A 27,453-nucleotide genomic window follows, 5' to 3' on the forward strand; every position below is an offset into this window, starting at 1 on the left:
CCACAGAGTTACGCTCCGAGATCTGATTCCCCAGAGCCTGGGACACCCTGACCTGGACTTTGGAACACAAAACCAAGGGTGCAACTCACCACCTTACAGCCTGAGTTCTTACAGGTGGTGCCAGGTCTGACATCCGGAATGGCCTCTGCTGTAATCAACACACATAGCACAGAGCTCTTTATCAGGCTTAGACATTCACCCAGGGGTTCCACTCACACGCCCATCACCCAGGACCATGAGCCACATTATTCTTCACCAGGATACCAGTCCATAGCCCCCCAGTGCACAGCTCCATCTTGGCATATAACCCCACAGCCTGCCACAGCCTGCAATCCCTCTTCATGATACACATACCTGCTTCTAAGTAGTGCACCCTCCATGCTTCCCATAATGCACAGCCCAAGACTACCCTGCCAGGCCCATCCCCATCTTCTCACCCCTGCACAAGGAACCTCCCTCTGGGCATTGGTTTTTGGAGGCCAGATTCAGCTTCTCCAGGGTCTGCTCCAGAGACCTGGACACTTTAATCAGCAGTGGCTGTCTTGGCTCATCAGAGCTGGAAAGAAAAACCACACACAACATAACAAAAAACAGCATTGTTTCCCTCAACACTCAGATTAACCTTCCCTGCCCCATCTTGAGAGGGAAGCAGGGGCAGGGCCATCTACATGGCCAGTGCCTGACTCACCTTGGCCTTTCACGCTGCATCTTCTCAGCTGATTTGGGGCTTTGGACAATGAGTTCTGTGCTTGGCTTGGCCTTCAGCTTGTCTGAGGTATCCTCTGGCCGGAAAGGCTCAGGGGGCTTCTCATTGCTGTGACACCCCTTCATGCAGCCCTAAGGGGAGGGACCAGAGACAAGCCTAACACTCCTTTTGACCTCCCCACGCAAGGGGCTTGTAGGTCATGGTCGTAGACTCACAGACTTTCAGCCAGAAGGGACCAGGGTGATCATCTAGTCTGACCTCCTGCACATCACAGGCCACAGACCTCCCCCACCCACTCCTGTAGGAGGCCCATAATCTCTGGTTGAGTTACTGACGTCTTCAATTTGTGATGTAATGATGTCAAGTTACAAAGAATCCACCATTTACTCTACTCCAGAGCAGTAAGTGACACATGCCCCATGCTGCAGAGAAAGGCTGCCCCCGAACTCCACAAAGCCAGGACACTAAGCACACTAATGTGTGGGGCACCGTGCAGGGGACAGTCCCTAACCTCAGCAGCCCAGGGGAGCAGAGCGTCATACTGTGCCCAGCTGCATTAACTGCCAGGAAGTTGTGCCAAAAGCATCCCAACAGCCTAGCACTACAGTGCAGCAGGAGGGGGTGGCTCAGGAACCTCTGAGTGCCAGTGGGCAAGGGGAACAGAGGGTTGCCTGGGTGACAAGGATCTCCTGGGTCTGGGACATACAGTCTATCTAGGTCACCAAAGAATGTCGTCTGAGCTCTCAAAGAAAAGCCAGCGTCACACTGGTCATCAATCTAATCACAAACGGCACATACAGATGCTGTGTAAGGAGTTACGTATATACACTGGCAATTATGTACTTAATGTCTGTGTCTAGGGCTGGCCACTGGCAAAGGTAAAAAAGCGGTTTCTGTCAGACAAGAAGTGTCTGGCTGTTTAGACCTAAATTAAATACTGTATGGTTCACAGCAGGTCACCTCTCCCTAGTCTGAACCGAATGGTAATGAAGCACTGTGAAGTGAGAGAAAAGTAACAGGAAGAAGCAAACAGTCAGGGAAGAGGGATGGGAGAAGAGAGACCCCATCTTGAGGTGCACGTCAAAGATTTGCTCTAGAATATTTGGGGGACAAAAAATGACACCCTAGCACCTTCCCTGAGGCAGCAAACGAACAGTCAGTTTGCTTTGTGAAAGAGGAGTCTCAGCCAGGCTTGGCTGAAAACGCTGGTGAGAATGATGGGTGAGACAAGCTGTTAAACCAGAGGATAACTTGTTTTAGTCTCTAGAAAGCATGTTATGATTTTGATTTGTACGTAACCCATTTTTCCAGTATTCTCACTATCACATGCATCTTGGTTCTCTGACAACAAACACATTCTTGTTTTCATTATAACTAGATCTCAGTGCTGTGATGTTAAGCAAAGTGCTGAACCTGAGTTGAGTCTTACAAGCTGGCGTACGGTTCCTTAAGAACTGCAGGCCTGGTAGCCCTGTGAGGGTTCAGTGGAGGGGGCTAGACACTACAGGGAACACTCCAAGGATCTGGCAGTTGGTGTGTTGCTACCTGAACAGAGAGACCGAGGCCTGGAAGGCTCTAATTGTGCTGCCAGAGGCTGGTGGTTTCAAGGATCTGATCCACATCAGGCACAAACAAGACTTCCTCATGATGAGGCTAGGTGGTGGTGAGGTGCCTCACAACCCTGGGCACCTCTGGGGAGCATTGCAGAGAGGCCTCTGGCTCTTCTTTTTGTGTACCAGTCCTTTGCTGGTGAAGCACAATGTGCATAACAGTTAGCCAGAAAGGCAGACATTGCAATAATCAACACCGGAGATCCCAGGGCCTGAGCAGGAGTGTTAGCTACTGCGACGAAGATGGGTGGGAGATTTTTGATACGCTGCAAATGAAGAAATGGCAAGATTTGGTCTTGGCCTGGATGTGATGGGAGGAGTGAGAGACAGCCCCCGAGTTAAGTGCTTGAGTGAGAGAAAAGAGAGTTGTGAGTGAGGAAGTGGAGCGAATTTAGGAAGGAAGGAAGGAAGGTTTTTTCCATCCATCTTAAATATGACTGGTAAGCCATCCAGGAGCAGTCCGTGAGAGACTGAGAAGCAGGACTAGGCAGAGAAAGTCAGATCCATATCCATCAACCAGTATCTAGGACTCAGATGAGTAACATCATTAGTCTGAGAAAAATTCCCACTAGAGTAGGGGAACCAGGGGAGCTGGGTGGGAATGGGATAGACCAGATGGTGGACAGGGAATTGAATGGGGGGGAGACAGGCTGGATGGAGACAGGGAACCAGCCGGGAGAGGAACAGACTGGCCAGGGCAGAGATGGGGAAATGGACAGGGTGGGGACAGACCAGGCAGGGATAAGGATCTGGCCAGGGAAGTGGACGGGACAGGGACAGACCAGCAAGATATAGGGATCTGGCCAGGGATGGACCAGATGGGGATAGGAATCTGGCCAGGGAAGTGGACAGGGCAGGGACAGACTGGCCAGGGATAGGATCTGACCAGGGAAGTGGACAGGGCAGGGACAGACTGGCCAGGGATAGGGATCTGACCAGGGAAGTGGACAGGGCGGGGACAGACCAGACAGGGATAGAGATCTGGGCAGGGAAGTGAACGGGACAGGGATGGACCAGCCGTGGATAGGGATCTGGCCAGGGAAGTGGACAGAGTTGGGACAGACCAGTCAGGCAGCCCGAGGGTGAGGGTTCCGCTGTTTTGTTTTGGGGGCCAAGTGTGTCTAGGAGCAGTGGAGACTGGAGCGCCTGTAGAGGTGTGTGGGTTACATACCTTTATGGAGAGGAATTCTGAGAAGTCTGTGGTTCGTTTCTTGCAGCAAGACCAGCCCTGGACACAAGAATAGGATGTATATGGTCAGGTATGGAAAACCATACTGACCTTTCAATCCCCACATCAAACACACACTTCCCTATATCCTGGATCTCCCTTTGTCCTGGATGGACTGTCACCCATACACATGGACATATGGACTGTCACCCATACCTCACGTAGGCAGCTGTTTCTGGCACCTGATTCTGAACTTATGACAAGAGCTGTCCCTTTACCGCTGCACTCACCTTTAGGGCATCATGGAATATGGGAACACCTGGGTGGTACACACAGGAATCTATGAGCCAAAAACAAGAACATAAGAACATAAGAATGGCCAGACTGGGTCAGATCAAAGGTCCATCCAGCCCAGTGTCCTGCCTTCCAACAGTGGCCAATGCCAGGTGCCCCAGAGGAATGAACAGAACAGAGAATCATCAAGTGATCCATCCCCTGTCGCCCATTCCCAGCTTCTGGCAAACAGAGGCTAGCGACACCATGCCTGCCCATCCTGGCTAATAGCCATTGATGGACCTATCCTCCATGAATGTATCTAGTTCTTTTTTGAACCCTGTTATAGTCTTGGCCTTCTACAACATCCTCTGGCAAGGATTTCCACAGGTTGACTGTGCATTGTGTGAAAAAATACTTCCTTTTGTTTGTTTTAAACTTGCTGCCTATTAATTTCATTTGGTGGCCCCTAGTTCTTCTGTTATGAGAATGAGTAAATAATACTTCCTTATTTACTTTCTCCACACCAATCATGATTTTATAGACCTCTATCATATCCCCACGTAGTCATCTTTTTTCCAAGCTGAAAAGTCCCAGTCTTCTTAATCTATTCTCATATGGAAGCCGTTCCATACCCCTAATGATATTTGTTGCCCTTTTCTGAACCTTTTCCAAGTCCAATATATCTTTTTTGAAATGGGGCAACCACATCTGCATGCAGTATTCAAGGTGTGGGTGTACCATGGATTTATATAGAGGCAATATGATATTTTCTGTCTTATTATCTATCCTTTTCTTGATGATTCCCAACATTCTATTAACTTTTTTGATTGCCGCTGCACATTGAGTGGATGTTTTCAGAGAACTCTCCACAATGACGCCAAGATCTTTCTTGAGTGATAACAGCTAATTTAGACCCCATCTCTCAAAACAGGGTCAGCGCTTCAGGACACAAATCCCTATTGGTCAGCCAGCGCTCCTGCCCTGCTCCCTACAGCATCCCTGTGACATACGCGGGGGCACAATTCAGACTAATGAGTAGCTGTGTCACCCCTTCCCCTGTAACCTTGGGTGCTTTATGATGCCTTGCTGTAGGAGCTCCCACCTGGGCCACTCACAAACAGCCTTCCAGGGCTTGCTGGTGAGCAGCTGCTGCTGCTTCCTGTTCATTCAGCTCCATGGCTCACCGCTGGTCAGCTTCCAGCCGCTGCTCTTATGCCTGCTTTTCTTTGGCTCACTTTCTCTGTCTCTCTTCTTTCTCCAATCTGGTCAGCTCTAGCTTTGAAGTTCTGTCGCTGCTACTCATTTTTATGATTTACTGTTTCTATTTCCCTTATTCAAAATAAGCAAACAGAAAACAACAAGCTGTAACCTCTCTGTGACTGTTTCCAGCCACCAGTGCTATCCCAGTGCTTGAAGTGCAACAAGCTGTGCACAAACCTAGTACCAAGGTACAATCCAGACTAACGAGTAGCAGTGTCACCCCGTCCTCTAACCTGGGGTGCCCTTTGCCATGCTGTGCTGCTGTAGCCTCCAGTCTGGCCTGCTCACAAACAGTCTCCAGCATGTAAGTCACTCCCAGCTATGTCTGTGTGCTGCAGCCAGCCAGCCACACCATGGCTCTTACCAGCCTTGATTATACTGCAGGGTGACCCCAGCACACCCCCCGTCTTAGGTTTTCCCCTAGAAATAGGTGTCCTGTAATCCTCAACGCTCTCCTGGACAATACAGATATGATAAGTCTGCTATTTTTTAAGATAATTATATGCCATCTTATTATTTTAAATAGTTCTTCAGACACTTCAATTTAAACACATTGGATTAGATAAAACAGTAAAAAGTTTATTAATTACACAAAGAGATTTTAAGTGAATACAGGTAATGAAGCATAAAAGTCAGAAATTATTTACAAGAAAAAGAAAGATAAAATGCAATTCGTGCTGAACTTAACAAACTATACTAAATTCAAAGCAAAGTTTTTCTCAGCACATCCTCTCAACAGTCTTGTTGACCAAACTTTTCGGCCAGGACCCCTGCTTCCTTTGTCCCTTCTCATGTGGTGAATCAATGGACAGAGAGGGAGAGAGCAGGGGGAGTGTTCCTTGAGGTATTTATCCCTCATTTTTATAGTGTCAGTCCCCCTCTTGAAAACATTTCCAGCTGAAATTCAGGACAGAGAGCAGGTTGCCCAACCTACTGACCCTCCGAGCCACATACGGCAATCTTCAGAAGTTCGAGAGCCAGGGCACACCTGCCAGGACTCAGTGCTTCACCCCCATTGGAGGTGCCTGCTGGAGCTCTGGTTTCAGCCCCGCTCCTGCTGAAGCCCTGAGACTTCTCCCTCCCTGCTGGGCCGAAGCCCCTGCCCCACTCCCCTACTGCAAGGCAGAGGCCCTGAGCTCCCCCACGAGTCTGATAAGCAGAGAGTGGAGATGTTGTGAGGAACTCCAGGAGCCGCACTTTAATGGTAAAAGAGCCGCATGCAGCTCACAAGTCACGGTTTGGCCACCCCTGACATAGAGATCCTACAGGGTAGGAGGTTCTCTGCTGCTCTTCCTCACTGGTTGGAGTGCCTTTTGTTTCCCTTCCTGCTTGATGACTCTGTTTATTGCTTAAATGCAAATTAAGCAGAGCACGCAATCCTTTGTTTGACACAGACCTGTTTGCCAACCTCAGTTTGGAACATATGTTAAAATCACCATACAGGGGAATCTTATAATGTCACAGACAATGTTGCCTCACACATTTTATCAAGACAATACAGACCAGCAAATATGAGTTTTCAGATGGTACCTCACAAGGCACACTCTATACAAAGATTATTACAACAGTGAGTAGGGTGTGGACACTGGGGTGCATTCTGTCATGGCCACCCTGCTGGGAGAGGCTGCGACTGAAGTAGCCGGGGCAACCCCCATGCATCCACAGCCAGTACGTCTGCCCTGTTTCCTACAGGGTCTCCTCCTGGGCGAGGCTGGGAACGGAGTAACTGGAGCTCCCACACAGCCAGTGCTCCTGCCTTGATCACTGTGGTGGACCGGCTAGGAACTATTGGGACGAGAGCACTGAGTTTCCCGTCTGCCGAACAGAGTGTGCATTCTTGAAGCCTACTCCAGCCGTCAGTATGGTGCTTGTCAGAGCAACAGGTCCCTGTCTACAGGAGTGAGTCAGATTGCAATGAGAAGCAGTGCCTGCTGCTACCCCTTTCCCTAGCTCAAGCAGTTGGGCCAATCAGGCTATTAGTAGGAGGCCTATTAGAACGAGCATTGCCAGCAGATCAAGGGAAGTGATTATTCCCCTCTATTCGGCACTGGAGAGGCCACATCTGGAGTATTGTGTCCAGTTTTGGGCCCCCCACTACAGAAGGAATGTGGACAAATTGCCGAGAGTCCAGCAGAGGGCAACAAAAATGATTAGGGGTCTGGAGCACATGACTTATGAGGAGAGCCTGAGGGAACTGGGTTTGTTTAGTCTGCAGAAGAGAAGAGTGAGGGAGGATTTGATAGCAGCCTTCAACTACCTGAAGGGGGGTTCCAAAGAGGATGGAGCTCGGCTGTTCTCAGTGGTGACAGATGACAGAAGAAGGAGCAATGGTCTCAAGTTGCAGTGGGGGAGGTTCTAGCAGGAGGGTTTCTGCCGACTGAAGTCACCTAAAACAGGATTGGGGACTTCAACAGCAGAGTCCAGGGAAGGGGTAGGGACGGTTTTATGGCCTGCAGCATGCAGGGGGTCAGACCAGATGATCATAATGGTCCCTTCTGACCTTAAAGTCTATGAGTCTATGAGTCTATGAGGTTGGATATTAGGAAACACTATTTCACTAGGAGGGTGGTGAAGCACTGGAATGGGTTACCTAGGGAGGTGGTGGAATCTCCATCCTTAGAGGGTTTTAAGGCCCAGCTTGACAAAGCCCTGGCTGGGATGATTTAGTTGGGAATTGGTCCTGCTTTGAGCAGGAGGTAGGACTAGATGACCTCCTGAGGTCTCTTCCAACCCTGATATTCTGTGATTCTATTTCCAGGTCTGGTCCACAGGGTAACACTTCTCAGATTTGCATTTTACGCCCCTATGAGATACTCAGCTCAGGACAGGCACCTGCAGATGCCCTCTGGACAGTCAATGCCCTACCTGGTTCTCATGCACCTCAGGAACCAGAGACTGTTCTGGGCTTTGAAGAACCCAGACTAGCTAAGGGCAGAGCCTAGGGCCCCCGAGTACCTGGAACTCCATCAACAGCTGCAATGACCCTGACCTCAGCGATTCAACACCTGTCTGGAAGGGAGTTCTCATTGACACCAGTTGCCTCCATTTACCTGAACTTCACTAGACCCCTCACTTAGGCTCCTCGCTTACTCAGACAATTGGCCCTGGAAAAAACATTAAAATGCTGCCAACTCAATGAAATACTTCCAGGGGATTGGATAGGGGAAGGGGGCTGAATTTATTTTCATGCCTAGGGCCCCAGGTTAGCTTAACTCTACCATGCAATTCAGTGCAGATTGGTGTCAACTCATGGGCAGAATTTGCATCCCCTTCCACATTTTCAGGCACCATCTATTAATTGGCCATGGTTTTCCACATGCAGCTGAATGCTGCTGACTCAGATGGGCATTTCCAAGAGTCGGGGAATCAGCTAGAGCAACTGGCTCACAGGAAATCCCAGTAGTTCAACTTCTGTTACCTGACACAAGGGCAAGGAAACGTTGTAACAAGATTGAGGAAAAAAGCTCAAATCTCAGCTCACTAACTCCTGGAAAACAAATCCACTTACCCTCAGAGTTCTTATCAGCATCAAATCTTTGTCCACAGCCCTTGTTGTAACACAGCAAAGCCATTTCCAAGGCTCGAACAATTGTAACTCCTGCCCTGTGGTGCAAAGGGCCTGTGCACACTTTCCTGTCCCTGCACTGATTAATTACATTGCTCTGTAAAGCCTGCAGCAGAGAGAGGCTGGAAGGAGAGATGGGCTGGTTCTATCTTTAGGCACAGCCAGAGAGGGGCAGTCTGGCAATCAGAGAGCAACCCAAAGATGGGCACACAGGCCCAGCAGCTGAGCTGGCTGGACATGTCTGTCAGCTTCAAGTGTCACTGTCTGAGCAGATATTTCTGTCCTGCCCCCCTCCTGAGAGGGGAGGGCCCACAGCAACTGCAGGCGGGGAAAGGAACAAAATAAGAAAGAAGCCAAATTTATCCCTAGTGCAAGCCCACAAACTTCCATGCCCTGGTGTGAATAATGACATAATCCCTGTGCTAGGAAGGCAGCTGCTGCAGCCAAGGTTATGTTCAGTCAAAAGGCCTTTCTTTGTCCTCCTAATCAGTGACTCCACTGCACAATCACTCATCTTGCAGCAGCACAATTTTTCCAATGATCCGCTCAGTCTGACTTTTGAGAAACCAAGCTGGGTTCTTTTCCCTGCCCCGCCACCATCCCTAAGAAGAATGTAGCTAGTGAATCTGTTGTGGAGTCCAGCACATCCATTTATGTGAGTGTGAACAGTAAGCAAAGGTTGATGTTATTTATTACATGTACAGTGTCATTGGTGTGGGGGTGGAGGAACATCCTTAGACTAGCAGACAAACAGTTTAAATGATGCTTAAAGCACAATTTCAGTCCCAGTCCAGGTGTGTAGCCAGGCAGTATTAGAACGGAGCTTGGGCAGGTGCTACTTTTACATTAATATTTTCTAATCATATCCCTACTTTTAATTCCTTACACAGTGACAAGGAGGAGACTGGGTTATGAGGCAATACATTTAAGTATCCTGAACTTTACTAATAGGAAAAAGAATATTTCCAGCAAGTGATTCTAAGTCTCAACCTTGGTGTATGGAAATATTTGGCCAAGGACAGAGCAGGGTTCAGATAATCCAAACGTTACAGAAAGAACCAAAGGTTTCTAGCAAACCAAGGGAAGAGACATTCCAGAAGGTCCCAAGCGCATGCGTCGAGCCTCCTGAGTGACACAGCTGTTCCAATGACTAAGGAGGCTGGGGGAGGAAGGTGCCAGCTATTACTAGATACACAGATGTCAGTGTACAAAGGCACCAGCTGGACTTTCGCAAAGCACCTCAGACAGGGTCTAGTGAAATCCAGCCTGGATGGAATGTGCTGTGATAGAGACAGCAGTGTCCAGCATGTGCTTGGGAAACCTCACTGAATTCAGTGTAAGTATCTTTGGGGTTCATTGTATTAAATGCAAAGTTTATGTATTATTGTGGGCCAGGATTGTATGTAACCTCTTGTAAAGGGTTCACTCACTGCAGGAGTGCCGCCTCATGGCCAGGCATGGCATAGCAACTGTCTTCCCACATGGCACCCCCTGCTAATGGCTGTTCTATCACTACAATGGTCTCTCTCCCCACAACTTGTCCCTCTGGACAGATCATGCTTTTGTCCACCCCTCCCAGGGTAACAGAGCGTCTAATGACCTTACAGCAGGTCTTCTGTCTGCCTTTGGGCTCTTTATACCCCTTACCTCATGGGGTTTCACCCCACCTTCCTCAGTGGTTGGTAGGGGAACCCAGGCCCACCCTCTACTCTGGGTTGCAGCCCAGGACCCACTAGCTGGCAGCCAAGGGTCCCTCAGAGTCCTTGCTGCCCACCCTGGACCACTTCGTACCTCTTCTATACCCCACTGAGTGACTGAAGACTCTCCCCCTGCAGCCCCTTTCTGCTGCAAATTTCCTGGCTTTATAAGCACTACCCAGCCCCTCCCCAGCTGTGCTCCATCTTCAATCAGGCCCAGATTAATCCGTTCAGGGCTTGTGTGGAGTACACACCCCATTGCACCTCTCTAGGGGGGAGATGTGATCTGAGGCCTGCAAGTTCAAAGGACTACCACTGAAAATGTGCCAGACAAGAATGGACTTTTGGACAAGAATAGACAATAAGCGTTAAGTGGGTTTCCTGTAGAGTATCTGGAAGGCGGGGGGAGGGTTGGTTAATGCAAATTCCCCACTTCTGGTTATGCACAAACCCTGCCTTTTGAAGCTATGCCCTGAGGGGCGGGTCTTTGATTGCTGGTTACCTGTTCCCAAAGATTAGAGATCAAAGGCCCAAGCTGTATAAAGAAACAGATGAACTGCCCAGCTGGTCGTTCTGGTTCAGAATTTGAGATAGTCATGAACTTGCAGCCCTGTGGGTTTTGAAGGACTGATGCCCACCAGAACTTGCAGCTGGAGACGGAGGACCGCCGTTGAGCATTTAGAATGTGTGAGGGTTTTTTATTGTTTTCTCTGTAATGCTTTCACCTTAAGAATAAATGTGTTTGCTTAGAAAGATGTGTGTGGTGACTGGTGATTGCTGGTAATTACTCTGTTCACAGCCTCAGGAGAGGAAGCAAAGCAAAGCACAGATACAATTTAGAAAGTCTCACTTGCTGGGAATATCACAGTGTAGGCAAGGAACTCTGCAGCCTGGAAAAATCCCAGTCTGGAGGGAGAGAGAGACATGAGTCTCCACCCAAGAGAGGTGACAGATGATGATCTGGGAGCCTAGAGTGGATCCCTTGGTGGACCACAGAGGGGAAATACTGGTGCAGTTGCCCTGAACTGAGGGGTCCAGACAATCCAAAAGTTAAAGAAATAACCAAAGGCTTTCACCAAACCAAAGGAAAAGACATTCTGGAGGGTCCCAAGTGCATGCCTTAAGCATCTGAACTGATATGTCGAATCCAATGAATAGGGGTGGCTGCTAGGAGGAAGGTGCTGGCTACTGCTGGACATGCATACATCAGTGTACTAAGGGAGCATATCTGGACTTCAGTAAAGCTTTTCATACAGGTTCTCATGAAATCCAGCATGGGAGCCTACTCTCTGGAGCTTCCTCGAACATTCCACTATCATCACTGAGGTCACAGGAGAAAAGAGCAAATGTTATACAATGTTCTCCAAGTCCCAGACTGAGTTTGCCCAGATTCTTCCTCCTCCTGATTCTCTAGTCCCAGAATCCCACCACTCTCCCCCATCAAAACAGAGAAACCCTCTCCGATTAGAGATTTTAATTTATTGCCACAAAAATCTAGGAACGTTTTATTCTCATTATATCTATGTACATAAAGACAAACATATCATATTAGACACCATTGCCTGCTGGGGCATGCTTACTTCTCTGCTCCATTTCAGCAAACACAGGTCACTTGGGTTTGATCAGAAATGCAGATTAAAGAGTAGACTTTTAGAAAGAAGGCACACAGGGAACCCACTAGAGAAGGAAATCTATATGATTCAGTTTTGCATTGCCCAGGGGTTGAACCTTGTCCCCATCCCTTTGAAATGCCTGTGAACATAATATTACTCCTTAAATGCCAGCCTGCTCAGTGCCTGCTGACATCTGTCCTTCCCAGGCTGGGAGGTGTCAAAAATCCAAAGGCACTGAGAACCATCCAGAAAGGTTTGGCCATAGCAGCCAGAAAGGAGTCCCAAACTTAGTTCAAGCTGCTTTATAATGCCACCTTCCAAATCAGGCCTTGACCTCTGACCTCAGGGTGTCCTATCAAGCAGGCCAGTTAGCTTTTTCCTCGTCATTTCATAGGCTAGGAAGAGGGCACCGTTGGAGGGGAGTGCGCGTATCACTGTGGGCATCAGTCCACAGTAAAGAGCCGTGAAACCTACAATACAAACACCACAATCAGGTGAGCTCACCAGGCCTGTGACAGACAAACAGAACATCCCCTACAGAGCCCACAACGGCCTCAGCTCGGTGAGATTCTCAACCAGAGCAAGATGTCAAGGGAAACGCTCTCAGGCAGAGAGACCAAACCTGGGGAATGCCCACAGCCCCTTTTCGAGTAGGGGAACCAGAGATTCCAAGGACAGAAGGGACCGTTGTGATCATCTCGTCTGACCTCCTGTGTGACAATTCCCAAAAATAATTCTTAGAGCCAATCCTTTACAGAAACATCCAATCTTGATTTAAAATTGTCAGTGATGAAGAATCGACCACCTTGGTAAGCTGTTCCAATGTTTAACTGACAAAATTTACACCTTATTTCCAGTCTGAATTTGTCTAACTTCAGCTTCCAAATGTTAGACCTTTCTCTGCTAGACTGAAGAGCACATTATCAAATATTTGTTCCCCATTTAGGTATTTATTAGACTGTAATCAAATCAGCCCTTAACGTCTTTGTTAAGATAAATAGATTGAGCTTATTGAGTCTTGAAAATTAATGTTAATAGTCCAGAAAACTCTTTAGCCAGCTCTTTCAAAATTCTTGGATGCAAATAATTTGGACCTGTTGATTTTAAAATGTCTAACTTTAGAGATGGATTCAGTGAATGAAGCTGTTTGTGTGTCACCTACCTTCTGTCCTCAAGATGTGAAGAAAGGAGAGCAGGAAGCCATCTTGCCGCCCTGCCATGGAAAGCACCTGGATCCGAGACTTCACAGAGTCAATGGGATAGACGGCCAGCCAGAAACAGGCCCCCCCCATCCCACCACTCACTGTTAGGGGAAGAGAACCTAAAATTCAACACAGGGAGAGAGACCTCAGTGTGGAAAAGGGGAAAGTCATTGGGGAACTCCCAGATCCTGCAGAGAAATGCGAGCAAAAGAAGAGAAAATGTGTGCAAGCAACCAGCAGCCCTGGGACTCAGGGGGGAGAGACCAGGCCAGGCACATGAATTACATGATTAGAGGCTGAAGAGACCTGTCTGGAGTTTAGCTTTTGTCTTGGGCACAGGGAGTGGAGGCAACAGTGCTAGGGGAGCCTGATAAGTGCTGATGCCTCACCAAAGAGGCACTGGGCTTCCCAGGTCTAATTTCTCCGAGGTGCTTTCCTGGCCTCCCTCACTGTCGTATCTGAGTGCCTCATGATCAATAGTGTATTATCCCCACACACTTCTGAGGTATTGTCCCCACTGTACAATGGTGATTGTGGCCCGAGAAACGAAATTACTTGCTCAGGGTCTCACAGGAACTCTGCAGCAGAGCAGGGATTTGAACTCAGATCTCTCAAGTCCTAGGGTAGCATCTTAATCGCTGAACCAGCCTTCCTCTTGAACCACTGGACAATTCGTCCATCCCAGGTCACCCCCAGAACCCTGCCCCCCACCTCCTCAGTCACCCCCTGGCTAGCCCCATATCCTTGCTCACCCCCCGTAGTTCCTCTAGCATACCATGCAGCAGCTCATTGGAAAGCCCAAGGGATGTGAGTGTCTGTGCGGATAAGCAGGGTTGTGTGTGGCTTGGCCTGGGAATGGCAGAAGGAGGGGGAAGAGAGCAGTGGGGGTGAAGCTCTTCTCTGGTGACCCGTGCACAAGTTCAGCCCGATGTCCCTCACAGCACTGTTTCCCTTCCAGGCCCCATTGCAAAGCTGCTCTCCTCCCATGTCCCCTCTCATAGAGCTTCATTCTTCCTGCACTCCCCAGGGGGGTTTTTATAGCTGCTTTCAACAACTACCAGGATGGAGCAACAATTACCAGGTCTGGCAGGGGAGCCCATGTCAAAGCACAGGGGAGGTATAAAGGGGGTGATACGTAACAACACAGATCGCTCTCCATGTGACTAGCTATCAGCATTGCTACCTATTTATTAAATATGCTTTGAGGTGCATATCTCATCAGTGCAAACCATAAAAAGCAAGGAAATCAGCAGTTACATCTTTCCACAACTCCTCAAGTTCACCTTCTTCTTTCCAACATCTGCAGCCCAGCCTCATCATGGGAATATATGTCATCCATACATCCAGCACTGAAACCCAGCGACCTCTGAGCTAGAGCCCGGTGTGGGACAATTTTTAATCCTGCTCCTGTCCCACCCCGCAATACTCACTCCTACTCCCACCCACTCCCGCTATTATGGCAGCGGGTCCTGCGGGACCCATGGCATCCAGGTCCTGCTGCAGGGCTCTACTCTGAGGTGGAAGACCATAGATATTTAACAGCCCACAGCAACCCTTCAGCAAAGGACAGGAAGCAAAAACAACTCCTGTATCCATTTGATACAGTGCAATTCAGGGTAGCAGAAAAAATGGTTATTAAATTAAATTAAAATCTTATCTACCTTTCGTAACTGTTCTTCAAGATGAGTTGCTCATGTCCATTCCATTCTAGGTGTGTGCGTGTCCACGCGCACAATTGTCGGAGATTTTTGCCTTAGCAGTATCCGTAGGGCAGGCTGTGGTGCCCCCTGGAGTGCCGCCCTCATGCATCTGTATATCAGGCACTGCCGGCCCTATGCCCTCTCAGTTCCTTCTTGCCGGCAACTCCGACAGAGGGCCAGGGGTGGGTAATGGAATGGACATGAGCAACACATCTCAAAGAACAATAGTTACGAGAGGTAGGGAACCGTTTTTTCTTCTTCGAGCGCTTGCTCAGGTCGATTCCATTCCAGGTGACTCACAAGCCGTATCCATCGAGGGGGAGTTCATGGTCTTGCAGCTTGCAGCACTGCTCTGCCAAAGCCAGCATCATCTTGAGCTTGCTGGGTAAGTGCATAATGAGATGTGAACATGGGCGTCGGGTGAACCGATGGTTGGAGGGAGCTAGCCCCTGGCCGGCCCCTTCCCCACCACCTGAGGACCTGGCCCCTCTCCCCCGCTGGAGGCCCCCCTACCCATCGCCCCCCAGCCTCTGAGTGCAGGATGGGCAACGTGTGGCACCCGGCCCCAAGTGCAGGGCCGACAGACAGCGCGCAGCCCCCCAACCCCAGTGCCGCCAGCCTAGCGTTACCATACGTCCAGATTTCCCCAGACAGGTCCGGCTTTTTGGTGCTCAAATCCCCGTCCGGGGGGGATTTTCAAAAAGCTGGATATGTCCGGGGAAATAGGGAGGCATAGGCCAGGGTCCGCCCGGCCACAGCACGATCCGCCGGATCCGCAGCGCAGCCCAGTTGCCCCGGCTACATTGTAGCGAGCTCGGGCGGAGCGGGAAAGGGAGCGGAGGGGGGGGGAGGGGAGGGGGGGGCCGCAGCCGCACAAGGTGGCGGAGGGGCCGCTGTTGCCCCCGCAGGCCGGGTGGACAGCGAGCCCCAGCCGAGCCCGCAGGACCACGGGGAGGCCGGGCCCAGCCAGCGTCTTGGGCTTCCCTCGCGGGCGGGGACCCCCCGGCCACTGGGAGACCCTTCCTGCAGCCCCAGCACCCCACACAGCTCGGAACCTGGCGCCATAGGAGCTGTTCCAGCGGGGACAGGCCGGGGAACGTGCTCAGTGCCGGCAGGAAGGAGGCGGCGTGTGCCGGGGCTGCAGGGACCCCGCGCCACCCCGGTCGCCGCTGAGCCTCCGAGCCTCCGCCAGGCAGAGGCTGCTGGGGGAGCGGGGGAGCAGGGCAGCCGGGGGGGGGTGCAGAGGCTGCAGGGCGAGGCGGAGCAGGGCAGGTAGGGGCATAGAGGCTGCAGGGGCAGGGGGGCGCAGGGGCAGGCCAGGCGGGGGGCGCAGAGGCTGCAGGGGCGTGGGGTGCAGTGTCCTCTTTTTTCAGTGTTGAAATATGGTAACCCTACCCCAGCCCCCCCAAGCATAGGGCTGAAAATTGCAGGGTATAGCCCTGAGATACTATGTCCAGCACCAATGCTCCGAGGTGACCTGCGACCAGGCCGAACGATAGGGACGAAGATGGCTGAGGAAAGAACAAGGTGGATCTGGGGAATTGCTCTCGAGTGCACCTTCAAAGCGAGCTTCTGGCCCCTGGCATGCTTCATTTGCCAGACTGGGCTGCGTGGGTGAGCGGGAGGAGGAAAGGCAGCGACGACTAACGCTTGTGTCTCGGTCCCTGCTCCTTGCAGACCCCTGACGAGGCTGCCAAGGCCTTGGCGACGGGGGCGGCCGGAACTGCTTCCGTGCAGACTGCGGCGTGTGCATTCCCAGCGAGTGAAGGGTGGCCTGAGTGTCCTTCAACCCATGCAGCCTTGCGTCAGTCTGCTCCGAAAATAGACCGTTCCCATTGAATCGTTCCCATCAAAAATAGACTGTTCCCTGGATTGAGGTCTGCATCTCGTGGGACAGGCCGGCAGTCTGAAGCCAGGAGTTGCACCTCATAACCACTGCCGACGGGACCACCGTGGCCGCCGAGTCGTACGCCCTCTGGGGAGAGCACCTAGCCACAGGGTGCTGAATTTCTGGGCCAAACCCTGCGGGAGGGACTCCTTGAAATTACGGAGGGAGTCCCATAAGTTAGAATTGTACCTGCGCACGAGGACCTGATGGTTCGCCACCCGGAATTGCAGACTGGCTGTTGAATAAATGTTTCTCCCAAAAAGGTCCAATCTTTTGGCCTCTTTATTTTGGGGAGTTGAGCTGGTGTGCCCCTGCTTATCCTTTTCGCTGTTCCACAGAGACAACCAGCGAGCCCGGAGGTGGGTGGGTATAAAGGTACTCAAACCCTTTGGCCAGGACAAAGTACTTCTTTTCGGCCCTTTTGGAGGAGGGAGGATGGACAACGGGGTTTGCCACAGGACCTTGGCAATTTTCAGAACCCCGTCATGCACTGGTTGTGCAGCATGGGCCGGGGTAGAGGCTGAGAGGACATTGAACAAGGTGTCAGCCTGCTCGGTCATCTCCTCCACCTCTAGGCTCAAGTTCTCAGCTACTTGTTGAAGCAGGGCCTGGTGTTCTTTACAATCGTCTGGCGGGCTAGCCCTCGAGGGTCCGGCGACCACCTCGTCTGTATGGCCAGGGGAGGCCCTGGGGCATCATCCTCCGTGGGGGAGGGAGGTTTTGGGGTGGGCGCTGATTCCTCTACCCTGACCTCTGCGCAGGTCTCATGCACCAAGCCTGGTGCCACCAGTGCTGCCAGCTGTTGCTCCGAAGCGGCGGAAGATGAGTGGTACGAAGGGGGCATCATCATCACTGTCACGCCCCACACACTCCAATAAGGCCACTGTGCTGGCCACTGGCCATGCTGCCAAGGCAGTGCCGTTGATATTGACGTGGCCTCAGGTGCCCAATCGTGCCAGGGGGATCTGGGCGAGGGGCTGAACTGCCCTTTCATGTCAGAGGAACCCCCTTCCAGTGACCACGCGAGGCTGTCGACGCCTGTGTCTGCCTGCTGACCATCACCACTGGAGACCGGTGTTTGGAGTGGGAGGATCAGTGCCGGTATTGAGGGGACTGGGGCCAGGGGACCGGAATCATGACAGGGAGCGCTCTCATGGGACAGGTGACCGAGATCTGTGCTGAGAGGACAACTGGCGGGAGGGTGAACGGTGCTGGTAGAATGGAGACCAGCGCCTCCCCCTAGATGATCCACGTTGAAATGGTGGGGACTGGGACCACTTCCTGTGGCATGTGCGGTGCCAGCCCTGTGGGCGGAGGCCACTGCTCTCTCAGCGCGGGGGAGCTTAAGAAAGCATCGATGCCACCAGGAGTTTGGGGCTCCTACCGCTCTCGGGAGTTGGTGGTGGATCCTTTAAGGGAATAAGGGCCCTGGCCGGGGAGGCATGTCCACGTGGCTCCGAAGTGGCCGGGCAGCCAGAACTGTGTCCTTTGCCCGATGTCCCATGGCCTTTCTTGCCCAGTGCTGGGGAGCAGTGCTTCTTTGTTTTCTTTCTGGGCACTGGTGATGGGGAGTGGTGTCGGGTGGAGCCCGGTGACAGGGGTGTGCTGCGCACTGAGGCCGAGGTACTAGGCAAGTCTTGGTGGGACAGCTTGGAAGCCGAATGAAGGGCAGCCTCCATGAGGAGAGCCCGCAAACGAATATCCTGCTCTTTCTGAGTGCTGGGGCAAAAATGTTTACAATACAACACTTGTCTTTCACATGTGACTCCCCCAAGCACTTGGGGCAGCTGCTGTGGGGGTCACTTACTGGCATAGGCCTGTTACAGTCCGCGCAGGGCTTAAACCCCAGAGAGGGGGCAAGCCCCACCTGGGACTCTAACTTCTAACTCCTAACTACACTTAACAACTACTTAACACTAACTACTATAAACAACTATTTACAAGGCCCTAAGCCTCAAAGTCAGAAGTGACGAAACCGCCAGCCCTTGCTATGCAAGGAAAGGTGCTCTGACCAACCACCGTGGGCGGTAGGAAGGAACTGAGAGGGCATAGGGTCCGTGGCGCCTGATATACCAACACATGAGCACAGCATTCAAGGGGGTGCCACAGCTGCCCCTACAGATACTGCAAAAGCAGAAATGTCCGACGACCACGCACATGGGCGCGCACACCTAGAATGGAATCAACATGAGCAACCACTCGAAGAAGAATATAAGTGACTGACTTGGAATTTGGTCAGGACACCAGGGTTCGCACCCCAGTTCTTACCCCAAAAGTGCCAAATGATCTTCACTGAATCATGAATGATCAGAACCTCGGTGTCTCATCCGTCAGATGACACCTCACGTAAAAACGTAACTAGATACACATGGGAACCACTCTGCCACTAACCAACATATTGGGGCTCTGATTGGTTCAGAACCGACTCAGAAGAAAGAACATCTCCTAGATTACCCTGGAGTGATCAATCTCCAAGCAATACAACCTAGCTGGGGAGGGCTAATAAGATCATGGTCAGAGTTGGTATGGCTCAGTAATTCTACAGTTTGTGATCACTAGCACTGAGAATACCTAGAACTTTCAGAATATCAACCATCTCCACTACGTTGGTAAATACCAAGCCAAAAACAGCTTCTCCATGGTGACATCTGTCATGACAATGGAAACTGCTCACTGCCAGAGCCTGACTTCAGGAGAGACTATAGTGGATTAAAGCTGTGGTCAAGGTCCTGGAATCTGGAGAAGCTTCATTTCCTCAGGCAGAGTCATGCTGAGAGAACCTGATACACATGGAGGACTTACTTGGCCTGGTTTGGGAACCAGGATTTTATTAATAGGTGCACAGACTAGTCACAGACACGGAGTGTTTGGACTGCAACAAACAAACATTTTCCAGACAAGGCCCTAATGTTGTGAGCGTTTTGGGTAAAAGAACTCCTGGAATCCTGCAGGGTTGCCATGATGGCCAATGGCAAACCATGTATGAGGGAGGGACCTAAAACCCAAAGGAATCCAAGGGAAGATGGCTTTTGGTTACTTGTGTTTGTGTCTGTCTCTTTTCTTATTTTCCACTCTAAGTTGCAGGTCTAGTGGATGTCAGGCCCAGTGAGGCTCAGCCTGTTGTGTCTCTGGGGTTTGACAATGTACCCAGCTGTGCTGAATGTGGTCCCTCCCTGCTTGCTTGATTGTTGATCCTGATGTAGGAGAGAAAGAAACTTCCCTATCAAACCGACCCTGCCTCCCGCTCCCCAGTCTTCAGCCTGGCTGAATGTTGATGGACAAGGGTGTTCCTGCCTGCCTGAGAGCAGGGCCGGTGCTACCATTAAGCCCCGGATGGTGTGGCTGATGTGATTAGGTCCTATGATGATGTCACTTGAATAGATATGTGGACAGAGTTGGCATCGGGCTTTGTTGCAAGGATAGGTTCCTGGGTCAGTGTTTTTGTTCAGTGATGTGTGGTTGCTGGTGAATATTTGCTTCAGGTTGGGAGGTTGTCTGTAAGCGAGGACAGGTCTGTCTCCCAAGATCTGTGAGACTGAGGGATCATCTTTCAGGATAGGTTGTAGATCTTTGATGACGCGCTGGAGTGGTTTTAGTTGGGGGCTGAAGGTGACAGCTAGTGGTGTTCTGTTATTTTCTTTGTTGGGCCTGTCAGGGGTGTGGATTTTTCACACCTCTGAGCAACATAATTATACCAAGCTAATTTCCTAGTGCAGACCAGGCCTGAGATGGGGTGGTGTGCTGGAGGGCTATGGGGGCTGCCGGCTGGCATGTTTGATCTGTGGGCAATCATAGACATCGCTGAACCTGATTAACATGCTAGCTACTTTTCATTCAGGCTAAATTGGAGAAGCAATTAAGCTCCTTTGTGGAGTAAGATAGCTGGAACAAAAGAATCACAGAATCATAGGACTGGATGGGACCTCGAGAGGTCATCTAGCCTAGTCCCCTTCACTCATGGCAGGACTAAGTATTATCTAGATCATCCCTGACAGGTGTTTGTCTAACCTGCTCTTAAAAATCTCCAATGATGGAGATTCCACAACTTCCCTAGGCAATTTATTCCAGTGCTTACCCACCCTGACAGTCAGGAAGTTTTTCCTAATTTCCAACCTAAACCGCCCTTGCTGCAATTTAAGCCCATTGCTTCTTGTCCTATCCTCAGAGGTTAAGAAGAACAATTCTCCCTTCTCCTTGTAAAACCTTTTATGTACTTGAAAGCCACCAGCGAAGGTGCTGGACCATGTAGGAAGGCCTGAACAAGAACTAGTTCAGGGAAAATAAGAGGGGTTTCCCTTGGACTGATTGAAAATACAGAGATTGGGCCATTGATTGGTGGAGCTGTGTGTGTCGTCAGGAGAAAACCAGAGAAACACTGTTAGCATGACCCTGAGAGGGAGCAGAGAAAGAGCTTCTTTTGAGCATAGTACTCTGGAGAAACAGGATTGGGTTTCTGGGCAAAGAAAGTGCCACTTATTGTTTGTTCCTATTGTGTTCAGGGAAACATGACTTTCTGGGCAATCTTTGTAAATAAACAGGTTTGCACCAAAGAAATCCCTGACTTGTATAATCAATTTCTCCTCCTAATGAAAAAACTTGGTTAAGAACCTGCTTGGGCCAAGGGGCAATGCTATAAATAAAAAACTGGGGAGTTAAAATCTTCCAGGAGGGAAGTTAAAATCTTCCAGAACCTGGGATTGTGACATGTATGGGTTGCTTCTGAAGTTCCACATCTTCTCCTTCAAATTGATTTGGTGTCCATCTACTAGTACCTGGGACTCCCCCTTGTCCAGTCTGCATAAAGTGTTTCTGCTTCTGTCACCTGCCTGAAGCTCATAGCGCCGTAGCACAACACTACCCCTGGAGTGGTCAGAGCAGTATCGATATTGGTCACTACTTCATTGTGAAAACAACCAGATCCTAGTTCTGTCCTTGCTCAAAATGATACAATTCCTTACCACTCCTCTGCAAAGGCCTTAAGGCTGAAACTCCCTTTATCTTGCCCACATCCAACTTTACTCACCCAGATCCTCCTTGCACTGACCAGCCTGGGTGAAAAAGCTTCTACTGACTTCATAGCCACCAAAGAAGAAGAAGTAGCCAGGCACCTCCCGTAGCCAAGTACTGGTCAGGCCCTGGAAAAATCCCAGCAGGCCCTCAGATTGAAAGATATTTTTCACAGTAGCCCAGGTAGAGCTGCAAGAGAGAACATAGGCAATGTACCCAAAAAAGGACCATCAGGGCCAGAATGAAAACAATCACACTCAGCATTACCTTTACCAACCCAGGATGATCAGTCAACCTAGAACCATGCCATATTACCCCAAATTCTCATTGAGAGTGAATCCCAGATTAGTTTTCTAGGCCAAACTGGGCACACTCCAGCATGTCCTGCTAGAGGCGGAATTTGAGGTGGAAGGAAGAAAGGAGCAGGGGGACTTGGTTTAAACTCATGTATCTGAGTGGGCTCTGGTGTATCATCCACTGACCTCCCTTGCTCCCTTATCTGCAAATGTTCTCCACAAATTGTCCTTTGGAAACATGGGATTAATTTGTGACACAGGCACAAAAATGGGGGAGCTGGGTAGCCTGGCAACCACAGCAGCAATGATCTGCACTGTGCCATGGGAGAGATGTTGGCCGCCAGCTCAGCCACAATACAGTCTCCAGGAAGGAGAGGAGGATGTTTGGTTGTGACAGAGCAGGGGTCGGCAACCCTTCAGAAGTGTAAAAAGCAACAAAGAGTCTTGTGGCACCTTATAGACTAACAGCTGTATTGGAGCATGAGCTTTCCTGGATGAATACCCACTTTGTCAGATGCTACCCCTCTGATACTTGACCTTCAGAAGGGGTGTGCCGAGTCTTCATTTATTCACTCTAATTTAAGGTTTCGCGTGCCAGTCATACATTTTAACATTTTTAGAAGGTCTCTTTCTATAAGTCTATAATATAGAACTAAACTATTGTTGTATGTAAAGTAAATAAGGTTTTTAAAATGTTTAAGAAGCTTCATTTAAAATTAAATTAAAATGCAGAGCCCCCCGGACCAGTGGCCAGGACCCGGGCAGTGTAAGTGCCATTGAAAATCAGCTCGCGTGCCGCCTTTGGCACACGTGCCATAGGTTGCCTACCCCTGGATAGAGGAAGGCTTTGGGTATGCTGTGTCATGCAGACCCACAGGCAGCCAGTCTGGCCAGGAGGGACAGAAGGAAGCTGCAGGGCCCTGCCCAGTAAGCACTTCCGAAGGAATGTGTTTACATTGTCTGGGTTTAGCACCAAGCCAGCTCTAGTCAGCTGGGCAGTGTGACACCCTCATCTTCCTGGGCAAGAGGGAATTCAGACCCTCTGCCTCAGGCCTTGGCTACACTCACGGATTCACAGTGCTGCCTCAGCAGTGCTGTGAAGCGCGAGTGTAGTCGCGCCGCCAGCGCTGCGAGAGTTCTCTTGCAGCGCTGCAAGTACTCCACCTCTCCGAGGGGAATAGCTTGCAGCGCTGCAAGCGAGCATGCAGTGCTGCAGGCGCTGATTACGCTGGCGCTTCACAGTGCTGTACTCGCTGCGCTCAAGGGGGGTGTTTTTTCACACCCCCGAGCGCAGCAAGTGCAGCGCTGTGAATTGCCAGTGTAGCCAAGGCCTTACTCACAAACCTTCCCCACCAGGGCTGTGTGTGACGTGTGTAATTCACCAAAGCCTGGCCTGCTTCCCAAGGCTGTGACGTACCTGTGACGTGCTAGTGCTGTTCGCCCGGTGACCTTCATCTCATGTAAGGCCTGCATGCGGCATTTCACCAGCTCCGCAGGGCACAGCACCATAGAGGAAAAGACAGAGGAGAACGAGCCGGCAAGTGCACTCTGCAGGTCGCTGGCACCATAGGGCACGGGAACACAGATGTTAGAGTCAACGCTCACCCCCCACAGGCCCAGGCTCTGCAGAGGGCCGAGCAGAGGCCCTCATCACCACTACCCTAAAGGAGGAGCATGACCTGCCTCCCCAACCCTGACTATCCCCTTGCTCAGGGACGTCCCCACAGCCTTCTCCTGGGCTGTCACAGATGGAAAACGTGGGTGACTTGGCTTCCCAAAATGGCATCACCCCGAATACTGCCCAAAGTGCCCCCAACCTGAGCCCCCCAGGGGGGCTTACAGCAGCCTTGCCATGCAGCCCCACCCCCTCTGGCGTCCCCATGCCGCACACCCGCAGGGCCAGGCCATACCTCAGCTCCACCACACTGCTCAGTCCAAACAGCTGCCTCACCAGCTGCTGACAGAAGCCATAGCAAGCGAAGAGCACTGCGTTCTCTGCCACGTTAGCAAGCAGGGCTGGAGTGGTGCCCTGATACAGCCCAGGCAGCCCTTCCTGCCGGTACGTCCGGACTGAGCAGTCAAAGAAACCCCGGTACATGGTGGGGAAGGTCTGCATCTTCACCTTGATTGTGTCAAAGGGCTGCCCGCTCACCACACATGCCACCCCGCCTGCAGAGACAAACCCACAGTTACCTCAGTGCCCCCCTTCGCCAATAGCTAAATCTCTGCATTAAGCATCTTCGCATAACTGTGTATCATTTTCATATGACTTTGTATTATGCATCTTCAGATAACCTTGTATTAAGCCTTTCCATCGATAACCTCTATTTTCATACAAATTTGTAGCAAGTCCTTTGATATAGGAACTTTGTATCAAATCCTTATATAGAAAATTTGTATTGAGCTTTGGTACACCTCTACCCCGATATAACGCTGTCCTCGGAAGACAAAAAATCTTACTGCGTTATAGGTGAAACCGCATTATATCGAACTTGCTTTGATCCACCGGAGTGTGCAGCCCCCCCTCCCCCGAGCACTGCTATACTGCGTTATATCGGGTTGCGTTATATCGGGGTAGAGGTATATAATGTTATAGCCCCTAAGGATAGTTAAGGTAGAAGAAAAATGTCTTTTCACTTGGAAGAAACAGAGGGTCCTGTGGCACCTTTAAGACTAGCAGAAGTATTGGGAGCATAAGCTTTCAGATGCAAGAAGTGAGGTTCTTACCCACGAAAGCTTATGCTCCCAATACTTCTGTTAGTCTTAAAGGTGCCACAGGACCCTCTGTTGCTTTTTACAGATTCAGACTAACACGGCTACCCCTCTGATACTTTTCACTAGGAGTAGAATAAGATCTCCCCCCCTTTTAATCAATTGCCTTGTTGAATGAATGAGGTGTGAATGAGTAAGGCGTGGAAGGCAAGCACCTCCAGACAGCTGCAACAGTTGGAGGGGATAGAAGCCAGACCCAAGAACAATAAAACTTGTCAAGTGGTCTCATTAAAGAAGATCAGACATATTGACGGACCTGGGAGTTAGAAGGGAGCACCTTCTTTTGAAAACACCCTCTTTGAAAATAAATGTGGCAGCATTAACCTACCCAGAAGGAAGCCCCACAGATGACCAACTGACACAGACACAGATTTTGCATCTGATATAGATTTGCATGAGAGGGAAGCTGCTCTAAATGTGAGGTGTCTTGCAGAGGATCCCAGGTCTCGTCTTGTCAACATCGGAGCATCGATCCGGATCAACAGAAGCCTGGCTCCACCCCTTCCCCATCTAACTCACCTGGCCAGTGCAGTTAAGGGGAGCAACTAGTTGGTAACAACAACAAGATGGAGTTTGTGTGTGAGTGTAATATATCTCATATGCATATGATACAGTGTGGATTGATACATGTTCTACCAATAAATGTAGCGCTTTGCGTTATCCCCCCTGAAAAGATCCTGTGCGGTACGTTAAGTACGTTTGCCCCTGCCCCAGGGGTAAAGCCTCACCACCTTAGTGCCAGCACCTCACCCCACCCCCGACGGGGCAAAGCCCCCAGGTACCTCAGTGCCCCCTTACCCCCCCCCCCACCCCCCCCCCCCCCCCCCACAGGGCAAAGCCCCTGGGTACCTCAGTGCCAGTTCTTCACCCACCCCCCCATGGGGCAAAGCCCCCAGGTACCTCAGTGTCAGTTCTTCACCCCACCCCCAACGGGGCAAAGCCCCCAGGTACCTCAGGGTCAGGTGCTGGGGGTTGTAAGTCTCCTCCTCCCACAGCTGAGAGGCCCAGGATTGCAGGTGTCCTCTGAGCTAGAATTCCTCCCTCTGATAAGTTTTAACTTGCTCCTGTCTTATTTCAGGGATTCAAGTCCAAATCCTGCTGCCTTCCTGGCCTCACCCCACTTCCTGTTGGGGCCCTATCCATGCATTTGGCTCGGGGCTCCCCTTCTCCCCAGCCAGGTATCTTGCCCTTCTGAAGAACCCAGATATGCTCCCAAATGATTCTACCTGCCAATGCCCTCCGCCCCTTGCAGAGGATGGGCCCCGGCTCCAGACTCACCTGCTGCCCCTGCAGTGAGGTGAACCAGTGCCTGTACCAGTGGGTGGGACTTGGCTGCGTCTGCAGACATCTCAGCAAACTGGACCACGCTGGACCCTAGAGCAGGAACCAGGCTGCAAATCAACCCGCTCCCAGCTCAGTGATGCAGGGAGCAGGGCAGGCAGCAGAGAGCACAAGCAACAGGCTTCAGAGGTCACCCTGCTGCAGAACCATATTGCTCAAGTTTTCTTTGTCCCCTTGGGAATCCAACAGCAACTCAGAGATATCTGGGTATTTGGGGTGGAGGACCGGGTGTAGTCTTTGAAGAGGGATTCGAGTTAGGGACATAGGGATTGGGAAGTTTGTGGGAGCTGTGAAGGAGGCTATTGTGGGTACCGGGAGAGTACAAGAGCTGTGGGGTATGGAGGCTATCAGGGAGGTTGTGGGGGACACAGGGACTGCGGGGATATGAGAGGGCTGTGGGCACAGAGGCTGGAGGGCGTGTAGGGCAGCTGGAGGGGGCACAGAGGTGGTGGGAGCTATTGGGTGGTGGGGGAGCATTGGGGAGGCTGTGGGATGCAGGGGCTGTGGAGGGCATATGGACTGAGGCTACTAGGAAGGTTGGAGGGGGGCACAGGGCTGGTGGGAGGAGGCCTGGATGGGGGTGCAGGTCTGCATCATTGACCTGGGTCTGAGTGGCATGGCACCTCAGCATTGTTGGCAGTAACTGAGTCCTGCCTCAGCTACAAGGAGTGGATCAGGAAGTGGTATTGGGCAGAGAAGTAGCCAGGGGCCCCCTGGGCACAACTTGGGATTGCTGAGGGGTGCTGCACTTCCCTGGTGCAGCTTGGGGTGCTGGGGCAATGGGTGTGTGTAACGGGATATCAAGGCAGATGGTGTGTGGGGGGAGTATCGGGGCAGAGGAGGGTAGTGGGAACCTGTGTAAAAGGGCGGCAGGACAGAGGGAGAGTGTGCAGCATTGGAGTGGGGCATTGAGGGGTTGTGAGTGTGTATGGGGTGTAGTGGGGCAGAGGGGGGTAGTGTGTCTGAGTGCGGGGGGTGGTGTTGGGGCAGAGGGTGGGTAGTGGGAGTATGTACAGAATGTAGTGGGGCAGAGGGTGTGTCATAACTATAAAGGGAAGGGTAACAGCCCTCCTGTGTACAGTACTATAAAATCCCTCCTGGCCAGAGACTCCAAAATCCTTTTACTTGTAAAGGGTTAAGAAGCTCAGGTAACCTTGCTGACACCTGACCCAAAGGACCAATAAGGGGACAAGATACTTTCAAATCTTGGGGGGGGGAAGGCTTTTGTTTGTGCTCTTTGTTTTGGGGGTGGTTCGCTCTTGGGATTGAGAGGGACCAGCCATCAATCCAGGCTCTCCAAATCTTTCTGAACAAGTCTCTCATATTTCAAACTTGTAAGTAAACAGCCAGGC

The 27,453-nt window shown here is 51.0% G+C and overlaps 2 protein-coding genes across 5 annotated transcripts; both read right to left on the bottom strand.

Annotated features, from left to right (window-relative positions):
• Positions 1 to 2,843, bottom strand: LOC117882978 (cysteine and histidine-rich domain-containing protein 1-like). Its single transcript, XM_034781881.1, has 3 exons — positions 689 to 2,843; positions 438 to 556; positions 1 to 148 (listed from the first exon to the last, which is right to left on the bottom strand). The coding sequence occupies exons 1-3, from the start codon at positions 829 to 831 to the stop codon at positions 9 to 11; spliced, it is 402 nt and encodes a 133-aa protein (XP_034637772.1). The 5' UTR covers positions 832 to 2,843; the 3' UTR covers positions 1 to 8.
• LOC117882976 (mitochondrial ornithine transporter 1-like) lies at positions 803 to 27,453 on the bottom strand. 4 transcript variants are annotated; one of them, XM_034781878.1, is made up of 8 exons: positions 26,039 to 27,453; positions 23,899 to 24,157; positions 23,406 to 23,546; positions 21,709 to 21,881; positions 13,058 to 13,216; positions 8,529 to 12,365; positions 3,488 to 3,544; positions 803 to 837 (listed from the first exon to the last, which is right to left on the bottom strand). In XM_034781878.1, the coding sequence occupies exons 1-6, from the start codon at positions 26,106 to 26,108 to the stop codon at positions 12,238 to 12,240; spliced, it is 930 nt and encodes a 309-aa protein (XP_034637769.1). In that variant the 5' UTR covers positions 26,109 to 27,453; the 3' UTR covers positions 803 to 837; positions 3,488 to 3,544; positions 8,529 to 12,237. The 4 variants fall into 4 exon arrangements, with proteins under 4 accessions (XP_034637769.1, XP_034637766.1, XP_034637767.1 ...); XM_034781875.1 differs by lacking the exons at positions 803 to 837; positions 8,529 to 12,365 and adding an exon at positions 3,775 to 3,824 and having other exon boundaries at positions 2,864 to 3,544; positions 26,039 to 27,191; XM_034781877.1 differs by lacking the exon at positions 803 to 837 and having other exon boundaries at positions 3,458 to 3,544.

This window comes from Trachemys scripta, chromosome 9 (assembly GCF_013100865.1).
Source record: "Trachemys scripta elegans isolate TJP31775 chromosome 9, CAS_Tse_1.0, whole genome shotgun sequence".
Taxonomy (NCBI): Eukaryota; Metazoa; Chordata; order Testudines; family Emydidae; genus Trachemys; species Trachemys scripta.